The following is a 22880-nucleotide window of genomic DNA, read 5'->3' as shown; positions in this document are numbered from 1 at the left end:
AAGATACAAAAAAATATTAAAAATTGAGTAAAATTACTTAAAATAGTTTATAGAAATATAGGGAGAAAAAATAATGAATGGAAAATTTAAAGAAGTAACTAAACTCATTGCAAGAAATTAAGATTTTTTGTATATTGTGAAGAGCCTGAAATGGAACTAATGATTCTATTGAATAGCAGCATACCAATCAATGATTTAATATACATACGCGCCAAAATGAATAAATTGTCATATAGCTCAAACAAAAGTCAAAAAATCAAATTGCGATCCGCAGAACTATGGAGCGTAAGTTGAACATAAAACTAAATGACAAAAGAAACGATGACGACGAAAGAGATGGAACTACCCAATAAACACAAACGTTTGAAAAATGTTAAATTTCAACAATTTTTCAGACATTTTTTCAAAGGATTAGGGTAATATTCAAGTTGAGAAATTGTTGAGAAAATCGCGTTCTCAACAAAAAACAGACATTACCCTCAACAGTGAAATTCAACACATTAGCAATAATATCTCAAGTGTTATCCTCAAATTGAAATGCATCGCTACTCAATAATTTGTCAAACAATTTTCGAAGCGAGTCAAATTCAAAATTAACATCGTTGCAAATGCTTTTCAACCTAAATTTGTATGAATGATATCCCCACTTCAAATTGAAAGTCAATGCCAAAATTCTATGAATTTTGTATAATTTATTCATTTTCATCAAAATAAAATATATAATAATACACTACACTACATAATACACTACAATACCAATTGATAAATAATAATCTTATTAAACATATCAACAAATAAGAACAAAAAAAAAAAAAAAACAAACAACAAAACTTTAAATATCTTAAACATTATTAGTAAACACTTTTGCATTGATAATTCGATTTCCTTCCTTTTGGTTCCTTCCTTTTATTAACATGCGGGCAATTTGAAATTAGGAACGTACTGGACCGCGTGTTAGAATTTATTTCCAGCAGAAGGAATTCACAAAATATCCATTTTAAACTGATAATAGCATATGAATTAAACTGACGATGTGATGCACATTTTCATCCAGAAGTTGTTGATTTCAACAATTTGTTGTTTTTAACAATTTTAATTGGTTGCACTTGTAATGTTTCTGGAAACTTTTTCTTGTCGATAAGCCACTCATTTTTCATTAGCCAGCTTCTTATTGTTTGCAAGAATGTAGCATCCAAAGATTTTAGTTTTCTGCAAAGAGATTTAGTGACTTCTTTAAAGTGTTGATTTAATTTATCATATTGACGTACCAATTATTATAAACTATTTGAAGCAGTTCCAGTTAATTGTCCACCATTTTTCATTGGTCAGCTTTTAATGTTTTCAAGAACGTAGAATCCATAATTGTAGTTTTCTGCACAGAGATATACATTTAGTGACTTCCTTAAAGATTTATTTCATTTTTTATTTTCACTTACCTATTTTTATAAACTATTTGGTTATTTGTCTAAAATTTTCCATTTTTTTATTTCTTGCAATTGACCACGAACTTCGTTGCACAAATAAGTATTGAAAACCACATGGTTTTTACTTGCATTTTAGGGTAGTGTTTTGTCAACGTTTTCTCATATTATCTTCAACACCTTTTCAAAGATTTCGTCAACATTTTGGCAAATTGGAAGTAATTCGCAAACAATTTGAATATGTATTGAAGATGAGCTATTCCAAGTCAAGTTGAATTTATGTTGAAAATTATATTTACCCTCAAACTGAAAAGTTGTTGCATTTGAAAAACGCTCATCCTGTGTTTATTGGGTAGTGACAATCGTTCCTTTTAGTGAAGCGTTTATTTGAACTAGTTCGTTGCGGAACGAAACAAGACTACCCACAATCTATCAATTTCACGCTGCTATAATAACTTTGCAAAAAATTAGCTCATAAAATTTGAATGTAATGTAAATTTCATTGTAAGATTGGTTGTACAACGAATCTTATTACATATTCTAATGGATAATTGTCCGGCGGTGTTCTTCAATCCGAATTAGAGAAAAAATTCTCTAAATATTTTAGAGCAAACACAAGTAATCTAAACCAATTAGAATGACAATATATTAGAAAAATCCCATCCAAAATAGCATTAAAACGCATGTATTTATAAAGTAGAATGTGTTTTCTTGCTATTTCTTACATTAAATATCTTATCGGATAACATTAAATACAAGAAATTGTTAAAAACAAATAGGTCTCTTTTTCCTGTGAATTTTCTCTAAATGCCGGGGAAAAAAAACATTTGAGAGAAGTTAGAGTTGCCTTAGTGTTTCGTGTGCACTGCTGACTGTATGTATATCCATATCGGACATATCGTGTTTTCCAACAAATTTATGACACGCCACAAAAGTTTGCAGAAGGTTGTACGCGCAAGGCTAATATTGAGGTCATTGGCAATTATTACTCCTTGAAATGATCCGGTAGCCAAAAACTCAGAGTGACCGTTAATTGTAGAATTGTTGGAATAGAATATTTTTTTAGACGCGGGGCTACCTCTCGCAGAACTGACAGGAAAGCTATGTGCAGATAATTATAATTTTGAATCAGGGATCCGGAGCGGAGCGTGGAGCGGAGCGGAGCAAGCCCTTTTTTGCCGGAGCGGGAGCGGCATTTCTAAAATCCGGAGCGGAGCGGGAGCGGAACGGTTTCCAAATGAAAAACCGCTCCGCTCCGAATAAAATATTACTTGAATGAAATGTGTAACTTTAAAATTACACTGTGTAGGTAATTTCAAATATAGCTAGTACTTAGCGTAGTGTGAGTAAACGTTTAAAATGTACGATATGTATTTTTGTACGTACGTACATTGGGGAAAACACAACGTGTTTTTTAGTAATTGTTTTCAAAAACGGCAAATGTCAAAATATATCTCTAGTATGTGTTGTAAAAGTAACAACAGTACTTTCGATCAATTTCATCCCGTATTACTACAAAGATGTTTGTAATGAACGTCAAATAAATGCAATTAAACGATCTTATTTATATTTAATTTTTTAGTTTTCTACACTGAAAAAAATATTGTCGTGTCATGTCCTTAGAATAAGAATGCAAATTTTGCTTAACATGGAAGACGCATTTCTCTAAAATAAAGTTTTTTCCTTGTCCAAAAGTCAATAAACTTTTGAATGAAGTTGTAATGTCCTTATAATTAAGTGATTTTACTTAAAAATGTGTATCATAACATGAAAGATAAAATTTTTGAGGTAAGGTCAACGTGACTTTAATAATTAAGAAAAATTCTTTTTTTTTCAGTGTAAGGACATTCATATTTGCTTTACTATTGTACTATATCCTAGCATTCTCTTATTTCTGATATTAGTTCTCGAAAATTTAATTAAAATTATGGATAGTTTTAATTTTGGTTGACAAATGTGCGCATATACATTTATTTTAATTTTTTCTCACATTGAAAACTAATGACTTGATTTGTATTATTGCATGGTATCTACTTTTTTGAGAACGAACATTTCTTAAAAACGCTGTTCGAAAATGTATTTTTACAATAAAGGGGAAAAAAGCGAAATTAGGTAACACTAGATCTGACTAAGAATATTCGTAGGTATACCACGGAGGACTGATTTCGATGGAGGTTGTTGCAAACATAAACATACACACACACATTACAAATATAACAAAACCTCTTCTCTACGTCTGTTGCAAAACAAAAAAAAACTTTCGGAGAGTAGTTACTTCTACTCTGTGTATAGACTTTCAATTCCAATCAGCGTTGCCGTTTTCGTCCGATCGGACCAAAATTGGTCCAAAAGATTTCTAATTTTTAAATTTGGTCCGATGGTCAGACCAAACAGAATTTGGTCCATTTTCATAAATTTGGTTTCTATCACATATTAAATAGAAGATGGTGCACCGCAAAGAATATTGTCGGGAGGCCAAATATTTCACATGCTTAAAATACGAATACGAATTTTGCTTAGAATAGAAGACGTATTTCTCTGAAAAAAAGTTTTTCCTTGTCTAAAAGTCTCTAAACTTTTCAATGAAGTCTGTTTGTCCTTATATCTAAGTGATTCGAAAAATGTGTATCCTAACATGAATGCAAATTTCGTTTTAATGAAGTCAAAATGGATTTAATATTTCTGAAAAAATCTTCAAAATTAATAAAATATTTCAACACATTGTTTTAAAGTCATTATACCCTAAACCACATAGTGGTTAGGGTATAATAAGTTTGATCTGCCAAAAAATGTGCCTACAGAAATATTGATTTTAGACCCCATAAAATATATACCGATCGACTCAGAATCACCTCCTGAGTCGATCTAGCGCTTGGCGTCCGGCCGTCCATCCGTCCGTCTGTCCATGTATTTGTTGTTCACAGGATTCCGGTTGCAATTATTAACCGATTTTGATGAAGTTTGGTACAGGGAGTTTTTTTTGGGCACAAGGACGAACGCTATTGAATTTGGAAGAAATCGGATCAAATTTAGATATAGCTCCCATATATATGTATTGCTCGATTTCGACAAATGGGGTCACGTTGCACTTTTTTACTAACCGATCGTCGTCAAATTTAGCACAAAATAATCCCATATATATGTATCGCCCGATTTTGCCAAATTAGGTCATAAAACCCTTATTTATCAACCGATCTTACTCAAAGTTGGCTAAATGTAATCTTCTATAGCACTAACTATATGTGCAAAAAATCATCGAAATCGGTTCAGATTTAGCTATAGCTCCCATATATATACCACCCGATTTTTCTAAATAAAACAAGTAAGGAAAGTCTAAAGTCGGGCGGGGCCGACTATATTATACCCTGCATCACTTTGTAGATCTAAATTTTCGATACCATATCGCATCTGTCAAATGTATTGGGGGCTATATATATAGGTTTGTCCCAAATATATACATTTAAATATCACTCGATCTGGACAGAATTTGATAGACTTCTACAAAATCTATAGACTCAAAATTTAAGTCGGCTAATGCACTAGGGTGGAACACAATGTTAGTAAAAAATATGGGAAACATTTAACTCTGAAGCAATTTTAAGGAAACTTCGAAAAAGTTTATTTATGATTTATCGCTCGATATATATGTATTAGAAGTTTGGGAAAATTAGAGTCATTTTACAACTTTTCGACTAAGCAGTAGCGATTGTACAAGGAAAATGTTCGTATTTTGACCATTTTTTGTCGAAATCAGAAAAACATATATATGGGAGCTATATCTAAATCTGAACCGATTTCAACCAAATTTGGCACGCATAGCTAAAATGGTAATTCTACTCCCTGTGCAAAATTTCAACTAAATCGGAGTTAAAAATTGGCCTCTGTGGGCAAATGAGTGTAAATCGGGCGAAAGCTATATATGGGAGATATATCCAAATCTGAATCGATTTCAAGCAAATTTGGCACGCATAGTTACAACGCTAATTCTACTCCCTATGCAAAATTTCAACTAAATCGGAGTTAAAAATTGGCCTCTGTGGTCATATGAGTGTTAATCGGGCGAAAGCTATATATGGGAGCTATATTTAGATCTGAACCGATTTCAACCAAATTTGGCACGCATAGCAACAATGCTAATTCTACTCCCTGTGGAAAATTTCAACTAAATCGGAGTTAAAAATTGGCCTCTGTGGTCATATTAGTGTTAATCGGCCGAAAGCTATATATGGGAGCTATATCTAAATCTGAACCGATTTCAATAAAATTCGGCATACTTGACTACACTACTAATTGTACCCCTCATTTCAACCTAATTGGGATAAAACTCTAGCTTCTGGGACCGTATTAGTCCATATCGGACGAAAGATATATATGGGAGCTATATCTAAATCTGAACCGATTTCAATAAAATTTGGCACACTTGACTCTAGTACTAATTGTTCTTCTTCCGTAAAATTTTAAGCAAATTTGGGTAAAACTCTGGCTTCTGGGGCCATATAAGTCCATATCGGGCGAAATATATATATGGAAGCTATATCTAAATCTGAATCGATTTCTTCCAAAATCAATAGGGTTCTATTCTGAGCCAAAGCACATACTTGTGCCAAATTTGAAGTCGATTGGATTAAAACTGCGACCTAGACTTTGATTACAAAAATGTGTTCACGGACAGGCGGACAGACGGACATCGCTATATCGACTCAAGAGCCCACCCTGAGCATTTTTGCCAAAGACACCATGTGTCTATCTCGTCTCCTTCTGGGTGTTGCAAACATATGCACTAACTTATAATACCCTGTTCCACAGTGTGGAGCAGGGTATAATAAAACTCAATTGAACAAATAATACAATGTTTGTACTATAATTTTCTCGAAGAGGAGCGGAGCGATTTTTTTTTTCTCGGAGCGGAGCGGTTTTTTTTCTCCGGAGCGGAGCGGAAAAAATGGACCGCTCCGGATCCCTGGGGCCAAATCACCGCATTCGTCATAGAGTTCTGTTTCGTATAGAGAAACATTTCGATCGCATTAAATTTTTGGATCACCGCATTCGATCGTAATTTATTTTGTCTACTACTTTTTTTTACATTGCTGTAAACATGTGGTAATAAGAAATTGAAAGAGAGTAGAATTTCAAAGTAATGTTTTGTTATCAAATTATGTTATTTCTGAGATATTTATATTGTTTTTGTGTGTTAAAATATATTATGAATCCAAGGAAAAATATTCGTGACAAAAGCAGTCCTTTAGCATTGCCTGAAGTAGAGTAAGAGTAAATTGTGTTTTTAACACCCATAGATTTAAAAGATGTTTTCATATGTCAAAAGAAGCTTTTAAATATGTTCTTGAAAAAATAAGTTTTTTTTTGAAGCGGCTACTGAGCATTCCTTTCTTTGATCCGATTCCCTAAATGCAAGTAATATATTTTCTTAAATGTATTTTGCCAAAATGGAATAATAATTACATTTTCACCAACTTTTTTCTTTTTGTTTACCTTTTTTCTGCTCAAAAATCACTACATACATCGTTTTCGATAGCATGCTACCTATCGTGTTCAACTTCGAGTAGAAACAATTCGATAACGACTGCGGTGATCCGCGTAAACTACATTACGAAGACGAAGTACTCGATTTCGACTGCGGTGATTTGGCCCCTGTTTTGAATATAGCAAAGCAATTACCTTATTGCAGCATCTGGAATATCCATGGGATCTGAAGAATTCCTAAGACAACGTCTGTTAACGCGGGACTCTTGAAATTTGCGTTTCATTAACAACAAAACAGACGGCATTTTTAATAACACTTCAGAAAAAAATAATTTTTTAAACAGCTGGCTCGAAAATGAAAGTCAAAACCACTCTAATTTAAGAACAGGAAATTTGTACCGAAAATAATTAGAGTGGATTTTGTTATTTTTTCGGATTTGGAATAGACTCGAGCCAAAATTTAGTGTCAGCCGCCGCCCACAAAAATGGGTCGGCTTCATTCTCTGCCACGAACCCAGACAGAATACCAGTACCCAATTACGAAATCCCTATCATCCAACGAATCGAGACTGTCAACGAACAAACAACGACCGAAGTTCTCATCAATCACTGATCACCAATGAACCAAACTTCTCGTCATCTGACAACCAACAAACCGAAGTTCACCGACTATCTACGAATCAAATTCTTCAGTCACTTCCGTCGTCCGTCAAACACTGTGAACCGACAAACATCTGATCAGCGAAAATACCAGTTTATGATCATCTACAAATCACGACTGCCCGAAAATCCCGTGGATTGGTATTTTTAACCCCAAAACAATTGCCAATCTACTGAGCTTTAAACGCATCAATGTAAGGTTGTAAAAAATGGTTTTTATTTGGCGCCCATTACCATATATATATAAATAATAGATTAAGTATCATCTTGCAAGAATTTATTTATGTTTTAAATGTTAGAAAAATATAACAATTCATGCATATCATATAAATTTTCAATTAAATTTTTGTAAACAAAAATTAAAGAAAATAAACGAAAATACAAAAGTAAAATAAACAATAACAAATGGGCATGTATGCTATAAACTAATGAGATGAAAATTTAAACACAAAAATTACAAATATGTGGCAGATATTTTAATAGTTAATCAATGCAAAGTTAAAGAAATAACAAATGTTGAATGCTCAAATGAAATGAGTTTTCATGATATTTACCGCATTGCTTTCAAGGTACATGAAGAGATTAATCTAAGACATTTCCATGATATTTTGAAGATATGTGAATTTTACAAAGACGCTGCGAGCATCTAGCGATACCGTCTGCCGATTTCGAAAACATGATTTTTCAACATGGGGCATCTCTTTAGAAAACACACAGAACTAATATGCTATTGTATGTGAGATAGACTCCAAAGTTTCATGGGTTTGTCTAAAACGGATTCATTTGTTTTTGTTTTTATTTAATATTTTATATATTTTTTTAAATATATATATGTATATATTTTTGAATAATTTTATTATGCTACCTTAGGTAACTATAAATAATATTTAATTTTATATATATATATATATTATATAGTAAATTTCATTTCTTTAAATACTATAAAATTATTATTATGTATTATTATTATTTGTGTTTTTTTTATTTACGTCAAACAAACACACGCATACATATAATCCTATGCGCCTATGAATGTGTGTGCTTTATGGGATGTATTCACTCTCATGTGCACATACATAAATGCACAGATATACATATGTGTATGTTTTATATATATACTCATACATTTACATAAATACAGTCATATATGTATACGACATATACGACTGGGATGGGATGTAGATGTATGAATATATAAAATGTCTGTTTTTATTATTTATTATGTGTATCATAAATAGTGTAATATACGTTTTCTTTTCATATATATATGTATAGCAATATTAATTAAGTTTATTCTTATGTACTCAATTAAAATGACTTAAGTATGTCACTGGTTGCTTTGACTCGTGTAATGAAAGGGTGTTCTTTTGTGTGGGATGTAAGAATGTGTGTTGTATTGTGAGAATCTTATGATTTGAGGAATTAAGTACTCAATTTGGTTGATGTTGACTCGATATAGAATCATAGTGAATGGCACAGATTTATTTGAATACGCATACCTTTGCAGGTCGACATCCTTAGCGCATTGAGGCTGGAAGATGCTGCTCCATCATTTTTTCTTTAATATAAATTCGGAACGCGCTGTATGCTGTTAATGCTGATAGTGGGTATTGTTGTTGGCCGATTTACAGTATAAATTTTCGCCGGTGTCAGTAGTATGATATATCGCATATATTATGTATGTGTACATATGATAATTTCTATATAATAATAATTGTATTGTTAGTGTATGTGTAATTTTGGGAGTTTTGTTTTTTTTTTATCGCTACCTATTAAAGCCAATTTTTGTAGTTTTATGTTTTTGTTTTTTGCTTTCAATAAAATTTGAATGTATGCATTGTTTTGCTTTCTGTGGTGGTTGTTCGCACTTAGGAAAGAAGGCCGATCCGAAAATATAAAAAAAAACAAAAATTCTTTGGTATACCTCTGTTCCACGACACACTTCCTCCTCCACACGCATATGTTCTCTGACGTCCCTTAATTAATTTTCTGGCTACCGATTTTGTTGTATGCTGTTGCGTTGTTTTATAACTATGTGTATGCATATTAAACTAAACCTAATGCTTGTTTCTTTGTATTAGATTAGTTAGTTAGTGTTTTTATCTCTGGTTGTTATTTAAGCTTATTTCTAAATTAAGGTTTTTGGTATAGCATCATTGTGTTTCCTCAATTGTTGGGACTATGTCATCAATACTAGTATCAACGAGGTCGTGTACCCTTATAATTCGGATTAGGATGGCGTCCGGGGTGACGTGGTTGAGCTGTTTGGATATAGAAACAAGAAATATATTGTTTTTGGTTTGGCGATAAAGGTATATTATATTATCGTTTAATTACCTGGTATCATCATGTTCATAGTGGGGTACATACCCGCCACTTGTGCAATGGGTGGCCTTAAATCTGTCGAAGGTGAGCGTCGACTATTTGGTAAAGCTACGGAAGGCTGATCAAGATACAAAACAAAATCAAGAATAAGTAGGAAATAAACAAACGATTATGTGTAAACGTATACAATGACTGTGTGTCTAGAAAAAAGTAAAAACATAAATTTTCATATAATTTCTATATTCCCATGGTATTCAATTCTTATTGGATCTACGCTGAAATACAATTATCAGAATAATCTATAGGTACACAGAAAAAAATTTCACGAAAATTTTTCCAATTAAAATCTTAATTGAGTTTTAAAAAACATTCAATTAAAAATTTAATTGATTCAACAAATTGTTTAATTGAAATAAAAATCAATCACACAAATTAATAGTATCAATTAAATATTTAATTGGATCAATTAATTTTTTAATTGACTGTCAATTAATTTTTTAATTGATACTATCATTTCTGTGATTGAAGACATTTCAATTAAAAAATTAATTGGATCAATGAATTTCTTGATTGAATCAGAAATTTTTTTTTGTGTGTAGATATTGTTCAACATATACCAAAAGTTTTTTGTTTCTTATGCCATTCAGCCGCTCAAAGTGAAACCCAGGTTGTCGCAGACTGGTTCATCAGGACTTGTCTATGAGGCAGCCCTACTAAATTGAGTAAGAAGAGTAAATAAACCCGTCATTGACAAACACATGTTATTCCTTAAATGCACAAGAACATTCCTCAGGAATTTAGTGGTTCCAATGTCTCCATATGGTTCCAAAAGTACCACCTAGTCAGTAGTTCTTGTGTCAGTAGTTCATTCTCAATGACAAGTACATGTTAAATGTCAATAGAATTTTACATTGTCTGGGGTATATTTGGTCAGTAGTACTGGCGACACAGTCAATAGTAAGTCAGTACTGTTTCACTATTGACATTTCCTACAGGGTACAGTGCGCATTACAAATAAACAATTTTATTTTAGTAGAGAATAGAGATATTTTTTGCAATACACAGATTTTGTACCAACATTGCTTTTATCTCTGGTAAATATTATTTATCTTTCGATTGGTAAGTTTTTGAATTATCGGGTGAAATTTGATTTCCAAAATTTTTTAACTGATGTTTTATATGCAACAAATTTCATTTCATAGAATTCGATAAAAACTTTAAGACACAAACATTTATTTTTTGTGGTTGAATTTTAAAAGAAAGGCACTGTGCCCATCATAGTGACCGGTCCCTTCAAGCACGTAAGCAGTGCTCTCTTTTTTGAAGCCTTTCTTAAGGAATGTGTAAAACTTGTTTTAAATTTGTTATAAAATTAATATTTTTCAGTCTCATCGTTACGTGTTCGTTCGTTCATATATGCAAATTTTAATTAGAATTTTAGTTGTGTTCCTCCCCCTGAAGTCTCCAATGAGATTTCTATTGGCTTATTAGTTAATATTTCAAGATTCTAAAGTGATAATATCAGCTGCTTTCTTTTGTCCTTCTTTTGTGTGGTGTTTGTAAATTTATGTTCGCGTTGCTATCTTATTGTTATGCATGTAAAGAAATGCGTCCGCTTTGTTTTTGCTTTTTTACCGACTTTAAATTTATTTTTTATACCCTTCACCACTACTGTGGTACAGGGTGTAATAAGTTTGTGCATTTGTATGTAACGCCAAGAAGGAAAAGTTTGAGACACATCGTTTAGTATACCGATCGTCTTAGAATTAAATTCTGAGTCGATGTCCGTCTGTCTGTCCGTCCGTCTGTCTGTTCATGTATTTTTGTGCACAAAGTACAGGTCGTAATTTAAGTCCGATTGTCATCAAATTTGGCATAGGGTCGTTTTTTGCGACAAAGACAATCGCTATTGATTTTGGAAAAATCGGTTCAGATTTAGATATAGCTGCCATATATATTTATCCCCGATCTGGTCATAATTGGCGTGTTTATCAACCGATGTTCTTCAAGTTTAGTACATCCGAATATTTTATGAGTCTCGAAAAACTTGCAAAATATCAGCCAAATCGGTTCAGATTTAGATATAGATCCCATATATATCCTTCGTCCGATTTACACTCAAATGACCACGGGGGCCAGAGTTATACTCCCATTTACGTGAAATTTTGCACAGACAGCAGAATTATTATTCTAACTATGCATGTCTAATTTAGTAAAAATCGGTTCAGATTATATATAGCTCCCATATAAATGTACACCAAAGTTGGGAAAATATGGTAGACTCTTCAATGGGGTTTTCCTCCAATTGACTGGATAGTTTCCACAAAGAATATATTTAATATGATATATAAGTGTGTCAAGTTTGATCTAATTTGGTTCAGATTTAGATAAAGCCTCCATATATTCATTTTTCCGATTTATACAAATATTGCCACACTTTACACAAAATTCTGTGATGATTTCCCCATTTCTTAGTCATAACCTACATACAGTAATGTAAGACTTTCCACAGAACGGTTGAGTTTTTAATAAGGCTCCAAGTGGCCCGACTTGACCAAAATATATATTACAACCCACACTTGACCACATATCTTGGCAAGATCTAACCAATATCCTTGTAAAATCGTCACTGCTGAGTAGCAAAAATTGTAAATGTTACTCAAATTGTCTATATATCGAATACATAAGTTTCACCTGATAAAATATAAGTGATCTTTTGCACAATTGCATTAAAATTTCTCTCGCTTCATATTTCCTATATTTATACCCTTCACCACTACTGTGGTACAGGGCATAATAAGTTTGTGCATTTGTATGTAACGCGAAGAAATAGTGGTCATAGACCCATCTTTTAGTATACCGATCGGCTTAGAATTAAATTCTAGATTTAGCGATGTCCGTCTGTCTGTCTGTCTGTCCGTCCGTATGTATATGTAATTTTGTGCACAAAGTACAGCTCGCAATTTAAGTCCGATCATCCTCAAATTCTTGGGACAGAGACAATCGCTATTGGTTTTGAAAAAAAAAAATAGATTCAGATTTAGATATAGCTGCCATATATATTTATCCCCGATTTGGTCATAGTAAGCGTGTTTATAAACCGATTTTCTTGAAATACCGTACATCCAAATATTTTATGAATCTTGAAAATCTTGCAAAATATCAGCCAAATCGGTTCAGATTTAGATATAGCTCCCATATATATCTCTCGTCCGATTTAGACTCATATGACCACAGAGGCCAAAGTTTACTACCGATCTTTGTGAAATTTTGCACAGAGGGTAGAATTGACATTCTACCAATGCTTGGTAAATTTGATTGAAATCGGTTCAAATTTAGATACAGCTTCCATTTATATCTTTCGTCCGATTTAACTTATATGGCCACAAAAGCCAGAGTTTTGCCGTGATTTGCTTCAAATTTTGAACAAGGGGTACATTTAATAGTATCGTTAAGTATGTCAAATGTTGTTAAAATCGGTTCAGATTTAGATATAGCTCACATATATATCTTTCGCCCGATTTGGACTTATATGGTCTCAAAAGCCAGAGTTTTGTCCTGACTTACTTCAAAATTTGCACAAGCGGTACTTTTAACGATACTATTGTATGTGCCAAATATGCTCAAAAGCGATTCAGATTTAGATATAGCTCTCATATATATCTTTCGTCCGATTTGAACTTACTCAAAATCCATGGTTTTGTCGTGATTTGCTTCAAATTTCACACAAGGAGTACGTTTAGTAGTATCGGTAATTGTGCCAAATTTGGTTGAAATCGGTTCAGATTTAGATATGGCTCCCATATATATCTTCCGTCCGATTTGCACTCATATGACCAGGGGGGCCAAGGTTATACTCCCAGTTACGTGAAATTTCGCATAGATAGCAGAATTATTCTTCTAACTATACATGTCAAACTTAGTCAAAATCGGTTCAGATTATATATAGCTCCCATATATACGTACACCAGAGTTGGGGAAATATGGTAGACTGTTACACATTTTAGACCCATTTTCAATGGAAGTTTCCCCCAATTAACTGGATAGCGTTAGCCGATTTAAATTTAATTCTAGAGATTTTGTAGAAGTAACAAATTGTCTCCTTTATATAGCTTCCAGCAAATGTGATGTAGTTGAGATGGTAACACAAATTTTGGCCTACATAGGGGTGAAGGGTATAATATAGTCGGCCCCTCCCGACTTTAGACTTTACTTACTTGTTTTTTACTAACATTGTGTTTCATTCCAGGGCGTCAGCCGATTTCAATTTTAATTCTAGAGATTTTGTAGAAGTACAAATAATTGTCTCCATTATAAGTATAATTTGGAAATGCAAACCTTTATATAGCTCCCAGCAAATTTGAAATAATTGAGATGGTAACACAAGTGTTTGTCTACTAGAGGTGTGCACGTGAGTAATATTTTACGCACGCTCACGCGCACTCACGACGGAAAAATCTTACTCACGCACGATATTGTTTGGTAGGACTCACGCTCACGCAAACTCACGAAAAGAAAATTTGTATTCACGCACACTCACGCACGAAAATGTCGTGACTCACGAAAAATACCATGACTCACGAAAATTATCGTGACTCACGAAAAATGTCGTGACTCACGAACAATTTTTTGAGTAATTTACCTTAGCGACGCGTCTGAAAACATGAGCATTATTAAAATCGAGAGCGTTATTACACTCTTAACATCCCAGGTGTCACTAAAATTGTAAATGAATTTAACTCTTAAGCGTTTTATGTTGGTCAGCGGGATTATTTTCGTGTGCGTAAATCTTTACTCACGCACACTCACGAAGATAATATTTTCGTGACTCACTCTCACGCACGACATTTTGGTTTGTTAATCACGCACACTCAGGCCGTTGCCATGAGCGTGACTCACGCGTGAGTGACGACAATTTCGTGTCACGTGCACACCTCTATTGTCTACATAGTGGTAAAGGGTATAATATAGTCGGCTCCACCCGACTTTAGGCTTTCCTTACTTGTTTTAATATTATCCTTGTTACAAATTGTTTTTGCAAAAGTTTGTTTAACCGTTTACTTTTAATTGCGGATCGTTTTATAACGGGAAAATGAAAGTTACCAAACAAGGACAAATTTTGGAGTCGGTTTTCATTTAAGGGATGTTGCTACTAAAAACAGTCTTACTTGGCAGTGAAATTTTCGGTCGCCTGGAGACGAACGATTCGTCAAAAATCCTATATTGATATCTTGAAAATAAGAGTCTGTAGAATTCTAATTGTTTCGGGGTTCGATAGTAAATCATAAATAATTATTTCATGACAAATTTCAGGACTTTCTAGCAAATATATCTAAATTTATTTTAGTTTCAATCTAGACGAACGATTCGTCTCGAGTCGACTTTGTGTTTCATGAAAACTGCTACAAAAAAAGAATATGCAATGATTTTATTTTTGTTTTATTTCACAGTATCTATCGTTATATTAAAAAAACGTAGTCTTTTTAATATTTTGCATTACATATTAGTCAATATTTTTATTTTGTAAACCAGTTATTGACATATCAATTAAAAACATACTATTGAAGTAAACATACTACCTCAAGAAGACCGATTGAAATTATACACTTCCCGAAGTTAAATTTAAAGTTTCTACGTATTGAGACTAGAAGATTCTGAATTTGAAGATATTGAATTTATAAGAAACAGTTTGAGTTTTAGAGGAATCTAAAACATCTCTTTAAAGTGTGCAAGAAAATGATAAAATTCTGGAAACTTATGAAGGCTCTGCCAACAGGTCCGAAGATTTACAATTTCATGAAAATCGGATAAAAACTAGTGTTTCTAGAAGCCCTAGGAGTAAACTCGGGAGATCGGTCTATATGGGGGCTATACTAAAACATGAACCGATAGCCATTATTTTGGGCACACCTATTTGTGGTCCACACCTCTAGATTTTCAATTTAAGCGAAATCGGATAGAAACTATGGTTTCTAGAAGCGTAAGAAATAAAATCGGCAGATCGGTCATTATGGAGGCTATGCCAAAACATGGACCGATACACACCATTTTCAGCACACCTATTTTTGGTCCTAAAATACACCTAGATTTCAATTATCAGCCAAACGTCATCAATCAATTACATTTTTATCATTAAATAGTTCTGACATAAATATAAAGCCGTGACCAAAGTTCACGATGATACTGAAATACTGGAAATATTTTTGGCCGATAACTCCATACAGCACCGACTACTGAGCCGTGACTAGTTCTTTACCAGTTCTGCGGTTAAACCATTTTGCGTAGGGAATTAGTAGATTGTTTTGCTTAGTCGTTTGTTTTTGAATGTGCCTCAAGAATATGGCGTCATAATAAGTTATTTATTGCATAGAACGAACTATTCTAGTAATGAGACCACAACAAGGAATTTAAAGGAGTTCAATTTGGATATAATGGTCAATATAAAAAATATCAATCTCTACACATTTGCGCGATAAAGAGGCATGCATTATGGGGCTATTATTCAAAACATGAGGTTACCTACAGGTTGTTTTGCAAAAACGAATGACTTAGACAATACTTACATGGGCAAAATATGTGTGTCCGTATTTGAAGTATAGTCCCGATGCACCTGGATTGTATGTGCCCAAGAGAGGTTGGGGATGATGATGATGTGCAACTGTTGCAGCAGCGGCTACTGCTGCAGCATTTGCCACATCGGCTGCTGCTGCAGCGGCAGCCGCTCCACCTAATATTGCCGTAGTTGCTTGTTGAGGCACACCAGTAGTTGCAGCAGCAGTCGCCTGTACGGCAGATGCTGTAACAGCGGCGCCTCCCGCTGCTGTCTGTATATGAGGTGGAATGTGTCCTCGAGCCGTTGTAGTTGTTATGTATAGTGATGGTGGGGGATGATGTGGCAGGATCGTTTCGCCACCATTATTCTGAGCATTGATCATGTAGGAGGGCGCATAACAACCGGCAGCAGCAATCGGTGTGGCAGCATTGGAAGAGTTTTGTATACTGTTTGGAGAATTGTTGTTGCTATTTTCGTTGCTACTGCTTGCGTTTGTGCTTGGGGAATTTCGTTGTGAACCAGGATTACGGCGACATTCGACAACGGATACCCCTGCCCCGCTACTTACTGATGTGCTCTTGTGGCGAAATGCGGCAGCAGCAGCATTTAAACGAATTGGCGGCTTTGCAACATTCACTACCGGAACTCCAGAGTTCGCCATTTCTACGCTTGTTGACGATGGATAGCTATTATTGTTTATATTTGAATTGCCAGAAGGGAAACTTGGTGGTCCACTCAATAAAGGAGTTTGGGGCTTATCACTCAAATTGCCACCACCGGATCGCTTCATTGAATGAGTGCGTGAGTTTGTGCTATTGCTGCCAGGAGAGGCTCTTGTGTCGTTGTTATTGTTGTTGCCCAACAGAGATGAGGGCTTGCCACTAGAGTTGAAACCACCGGCATTTGTGGAATTTTGGCGGCTTAAACTTGCGCTCTGATATGGAATCGGTTTTTTACCAACTGCTCCTCCCCCACCGTTTCCATTATTCCTCTTGTCGTACGACGTTGTTGATGGGTACGAGTTGTGTGGACTATTACTACAATTTCTACTCCCCGACTGATGGCTCTGTTCAGTGGTGGCACTGTAGTAATGTGGAGTAGAACTGGCGCTATTGTAAGGTCCGGTATTGTTATTCATTATAGGTGGAGTCGAAAATACCGGCGGATTGCGCTGAGAGTGGTGTGGTGCCGATGGCATTGAATGCGGAGTACTTGGTGCTGATTGCGAGGTACTATTGTTGTTATTACCACTCAGCGTAATTCCTCCACCGCTTCTTCCAATGTACGGGTTGCTCCCTGGTCCGCCCTGGGCAGCATTTATCAATGATGCCGGATCTACAATTGGTATAGCAGCAGGTCCTGGGGTGTGTAATGTATGTGCACCAGCCTGTATGGCTGCGTGTGGATTGTGATGGTGAGTAGTGGTGTAGAACGGTGTGATCACAGTATTCGAATGATGGGGATTATGCATAGTCCCGGTCGCGGTACCAGCATGGTGGCCAGCGACAGTATGTGTTGGGGCTTGTGGGTTACCGTGTTGTGAAAGAAGAGCTGCTGGTTGTGTCATTCCTGCTGCAGGCTGGGGTCCCATGGCTGGTGTCGCATTTGCTGCATAGGGAAACATATTCGCTGGAAAAATTGTCGCGTGCTGGGGCAAAGCGTACATTGTGGCAGTAGCAGATGTTGCGCCACCTCCATTGAGATCAGTTGTGGATTGTGCTCCCGCGGCGGGTGGCGCTGGTGCTGTAGCCGCTAAGGTCAGAGTGGGAACAGCATGGCCCAGTTGATATGTAGTCGCACTGACGCCATTAGGAAGAGCGGTAGTTGTTAGAACTTGGTGGCCACTTCCTGCGCTACTGCTCGAAAAGTGTGACGGATTGGGACGTTTTATACGCCCTGTACCATAATATGTGGTACCAGTATTGTGATTTCCCCCACCTGCATTGACTACTGTCGCCGTATTGCCATGTGACTGGTAACCACTTGGAACTGGACCATTGGGATGACTTATATTCTGTGCACATCCGCTGCTGGCGCCAGACGCATTGTTCACATTTGAGGAGTTTATAGACGGTCCAGCCGTCACATTTAGTCCATTTGGACCAGATGCGCTCACGCCGCCTGCAACGTGAGTGCCGGTTGTGGTAGGCACCGCCTGAGGGGGGGCCTGAGCAGTTAATAATGATGTGGCGGGTACAGCTTGTTGAGGTACATAGTATGTCATGGTTTGGCCCCAGTATCCTGTTTGGACATGATCACAGTCAATATATGTACATCTATGATTCAACTGATTACTCACCATTGTATGGGTAAGGATATCCTATAGGATAAGTTGTCATGGGTATTTGTTGCAACTGGCCCGCGGTAGATGCTGGAGTTGCTGCCGTCAATGGTGCCCCCGACGCTTGAAATTGTTCACTGGAGTATATTACTTGACCCGGATATATTGGGGTGCCATTAGTTGTTGTGAATTGGGCAGTTGGATAGGCCGCAACTGGCACCATGGTCGTTGTGCCTCCAGTTGGATATATTGTTTGGGTTCCAGGTTGGATAATACTTGTGGGTTCTCCTCCCCGCTGTTGAGACGGATCAAAAACTGGCATAAAATATCCTTGGAATTCCCCTTCCTAAAGATAAAAACGAAAATTACACAGCCAAAATACATACTAAAGTCAATCAAAACATACAACTGGTGGGGGATAAGCGTAAATCATTCCCTGCGGTACAGCATATATGCTTCCATCAGGCTGAAATGAAATTAATTGCATTTTGCATAAATCTGTTGGTAAACAAAAAGACAACACTCATACCCCTTGCTGATATGTGGTTGTACAGTAGGCATTGCTTCCATTTGGAGTACTATTTGTATGGAACACTGTTGATCCATCGGGGGCTTGATAGCTCTGAGTCCAACTAGTAGTTCTTGGCTCTTCGGAAGATCGTTTTGTCAATGTATCACTATTGCTAAATGGAGTAGATCGCGCCGAATGAGGGGTTTCACGGTTTTGAGGCTGTTGCTGAGTCTGGGACTGCTGGGAAGGCGTCATAACACTTGGAGGCTGTTGTATAGAATGCTGAAAGCAAAGTTTCGCATCACCATTACACTCTCAAGGATAAAATAATGTTTAGTTATGCATACCTCAAACTTCGTCATGTCCTCTTTTTCGCTGATTGGGATATTGGGACTTGTGGCTTGATTCTTAAACTTTTGCACTTCAATGCGATCGTAATTCTTTGTCGATGTTGTCGTCGTTATACTGAGGCAGCCATTGGCAGAGTTATCACATTCATCATTATCGTCTTTTTGTGAATCATCTGTAAGAAATAAACCAAAACGAAAATCCCCACAATGCTTAGTCCATAAAATTGCCAATACATACCACCACCATCCAAACAGTTAATGTCCCCAGGGTTTTTAGGTCCATCATCGCACTCATTGACCGTCTGGGTGGATGATTCTGACACGGACTCTGCAGCAACCTGCGGTGGTGTTTCATCAACAGGGCTATATGACTGCTGCGGGCATTTTTGATGTTGCTGCGATTGCGGAATTTGATGCCCCTTGTGCTGCTTCTTCGTGGCATTGTGCATTGTATGCTGTTGGGGCGAAGCAGTGTTGTTCTGACTCGAATGGTACATAGTCGACCCGGAATTAGAACTGTTGTTGCTCCCATTGCTCCCGGCTGCCATTGATTGATTTGGTGGTGGATTGGACGGGTCAAAGTGGTAAACCGTACTGCAAATAGAAGAACAAACACACAATTTAAATCGCCTGACCGTCTCCATATTGCGAACATAATCATGATATGTCAAATGGCTATTATATCTCCATTTTGGGACAATATTAGTACATACTGGCGTGTGTATTAAATTATATTTAAAAGCACAGTGTTAGAAGTATTAGGTGAATATAACTTCTCCAGAAAACCAAATGGGATTTATTTATCTGTAAGGTACTGTACTTCTGGCACAAACATTAAAGTTTACATTGCGAAGCAAAGAATTATTTATGTGAGTTGGCAAGAAGCACATATACTTTGAAAGGTGTCGGTAGTTAAATGGCCTAAAGACCACCGCGGCCACAATTAGTAGAATTCTTGACTTATTGGTAGATTTTTTAAAATGTACCTCCCCAACGAAGAAGTACTTCAAGTACACTTCTATAACATATATATTTGTCCAATTTCCGTACAAAGAAATCAAGATGACATGGAGAAAGTATTAAGTGTCGTTTGTAGGCACAACTTTAAAAACTTCGATACGTTTACAATTTAAATATACAGTTTGTCATTTTACAGTTTGTCAGTTTCTAGAACATTTTTTAATACTTTCACTTAAATTGTTAATTATTCGCATTTTATATCAATTTTATATTTGTTTATTTATTTTAAAGTACTAATTGAGGGTTGAAAATAAATTCGGTTGAAAAATGTGTAAAAATATATCAGTTAATTTGTATGGTGTCAAGAAATTCTTTAGAAAATATGTGGCATTGTGAAAAGTTTTTAAAAAGAATAGCAGCCGATGCAATTGTGTTCAGAAAGTTCATAGCCAATTTATTACTACATATTACTAACATTCAAAAGCTACGTAAAAATACTGGGCAAAGGAAAATCACCGAAAGAAATATTGTCTTTGAACTTGTCAACTGTTTATAACCTAACAAATCGTGGAGCAAAGAAAGGTAGGTAAATTCATAATTAATGACTTGTTATATGGCAATAGAATATTTCTTGAAAGAAAACTATTTTTGAATACCAACAACCAAACTTTGATCGAACTCTTTCAGTGATTAATTCGATGGTGAGTAAGGTATATGGGGTTCTAGGATTCATAAAGCGTTGGGCGAAGGAGTTTTCGGACCCTTATGTTCAAAGAGGCTTTTTACTGCGCTTGTTAGACCTATTCTGTAGTATGGTTCTATCGTGTGTGATGTTTACATTGATAAGATAGAATCGGTTCAAAAGCAGTTCTTGTTGTTCGCTCTGAGACATCTTCATTGGAACAGTGATTTTGTTCGTCCAGAATTTTAGCATATTTGGATAACTAATACATTTGTTTTATTGAATAACCTAATATTTTGTCTTGTTTTATAATTTATCCGTCTGATGAGTCCTTCTCTGTAGCTGGTTAAATCCCTCTGCCTCCACCGGATCATGGTGTGTACGCTGTCCGTACGTCATGGGGACGAGGCCCTCACGGTCGGAAGGGGCGGGAAAGTGGGCGATGAGACCGTTTGAGAAAAAAAAGTATACCCTCCACCATAGGATGATGGTATTTTAACTTTGTGATTCTGTTTGTAACACATCGAAATATTGATCTCAAACCCCATAAAGTATATACCATATGTATTCTGGGTCGTGGTAATATTTTTCATCGTTATTGCGTTCTTAGTGATATGACACAGACGCAAACTGTATGATATGACTACCACCTACTGGCGCAGTTTCGTTTCACAGTTTCGTTCTCTTGTATTTCCCTCCTCTATGTCCAGTTGTTTCCACGTAAACAAAATAGTAAAATTTTTTGTACAGATTCAATGCGGTTGCAATAAATTCGATACTGCGGGTGCCAAATTATACATCCATATTCCAGAATAGGACGCACAAGTGAAGTGTATAAGTTCCTTATTACAAATGGGTTTGGGCTAGGCATAGTGGCAGTCTAATATTTCAGGGTCACTTAGACTAATCAGGCTATTCTGATACCACAGTGGAGAACTTCTTTCTTATCACTGAGTGCTGTCCGATTCTATGTTAAGCTCAATGACAAGAACCTCCTTTATATATCCGAGTCCGAACGGCGTTCCAAATTACAGTGAAACCACTTAGAGAAGCTTTGAAACACTCAGAAATGTCACCAGCATTACTGAGGTGGGATAAACCACCGCTGAAAAACTTTATGGTGTTTGATCGACCCTGTGTATGCAAGGCGGGCAAGCTAACCTTTGCACTACGGTGGCTCCCAACGAATGGGATTGAAAATTCCATACTCCAACGCTTAACAAATCCAAGTGCTTTATATGCTTTATTAACATTATACCGAGATCTTTAAACGATACAATACAGTTTCCACAAATGTATAATTTAAGTAGTAATTTGTATCAACATAATAGTTTAATCTTTAAAATAAACACGAAACTATATAATATTTTCTACATTAGTTATAAACACTCAAAAAGGGGGCGCTAATGCCAACTGAACTTTATTTTAATTCATGAAGATTATTTGATTTTAATTAAATTTTGCCCAATGTGAGCAAATGTTCCTTATTTGAATAATTATACCCTGCTCCACACTGTGGAACAGGGTATTATAAGTTAGTGCATATGTTTGCAACACCCAGAAGGAGACGAGATAGACACATGGTGTCTTTGGCAAAAATGCTCAGGGTGGTCTCTTGAGTCGATATAGCGATGTCCGTCTGTCCGTGAACACATT

The 22880-nt window shown here is 35.8% G+C and overlaps 1 protein-coding gene and 1 long non-coding RNA gene across 2 annotated transcripts in view; both read right to left on the bottom strand.

Moving 5' to 3' along the window:
* Positions 1-672: 672 nt before the first annotated feature.
* Positions 673-1650, bottom strand: LOC142236078 (uncharacterized). Its single transcript, XR_012721893.1, has 3 exons — positions 1437-1650; positions 1269-1372; positions 673-1209 (listed from the first exon to the last, which is right to left on the bottom strand). It is a non-coding gene; the product is annotated as an uncharacterized LOC142236078 (long non-coding RNA).
* Positions 1651-8340: 6690 nt separating this feature from the next.
* enc (R3H domain containing protein encore) overlaps positions 8341-22880 on the bottom strand; it is a 143364-nt gene continuing 128824 nt past the window's right edge. The window contains exons 10-17 of the mRNA XM_075307591.1: positions 19821-20176; positions 19580-19755; positions 19251-19514; positions 19128-19187; positions 18740-19067; positions 16451-18681; positions 9900-10005; positions 8341-9823 (exon numbers count right to left, since the gene is read on the bottom strand). Coding sequence (XP_075163706.1) covers positions 9762-9823; positions 9900-10005; positions 16451-18681; positions 18740-19067; positions 19128-19187; positions 19251-19514; positions 19580-19755; positions 19821-20176 — 3583 coding nt within the window. The 3' untranslated portion in view covers positions 8341-9761. The remainder of the gene's footprint in view (positions 9824-9899; positions 10006-16450; positions 18682-18739; positions 19068-19127; positions 19188-19250; positions 19515-19579; positions 19756-19820; positions 20177-22880) is intronic.

The sequence above is a fragment of the Haematobia irritans genome, chromosome 4, assembly GCF_050003625.1.
Source record: "Haematobia irritans isolate KBUSLIRL chromosome 4, ASM5000362v1, whole genome shotgun sequence".
Taxonomy (NCBI): domain Eukaryota; kingdom Metazoa; phylum Arthropoda; class Insecta; order Diptera; family Muscidae; genus Haematobia; species Haematobia irritans.
This window is presented reverse-complemented; position numbering and strand designations above follow the sequence as displayed.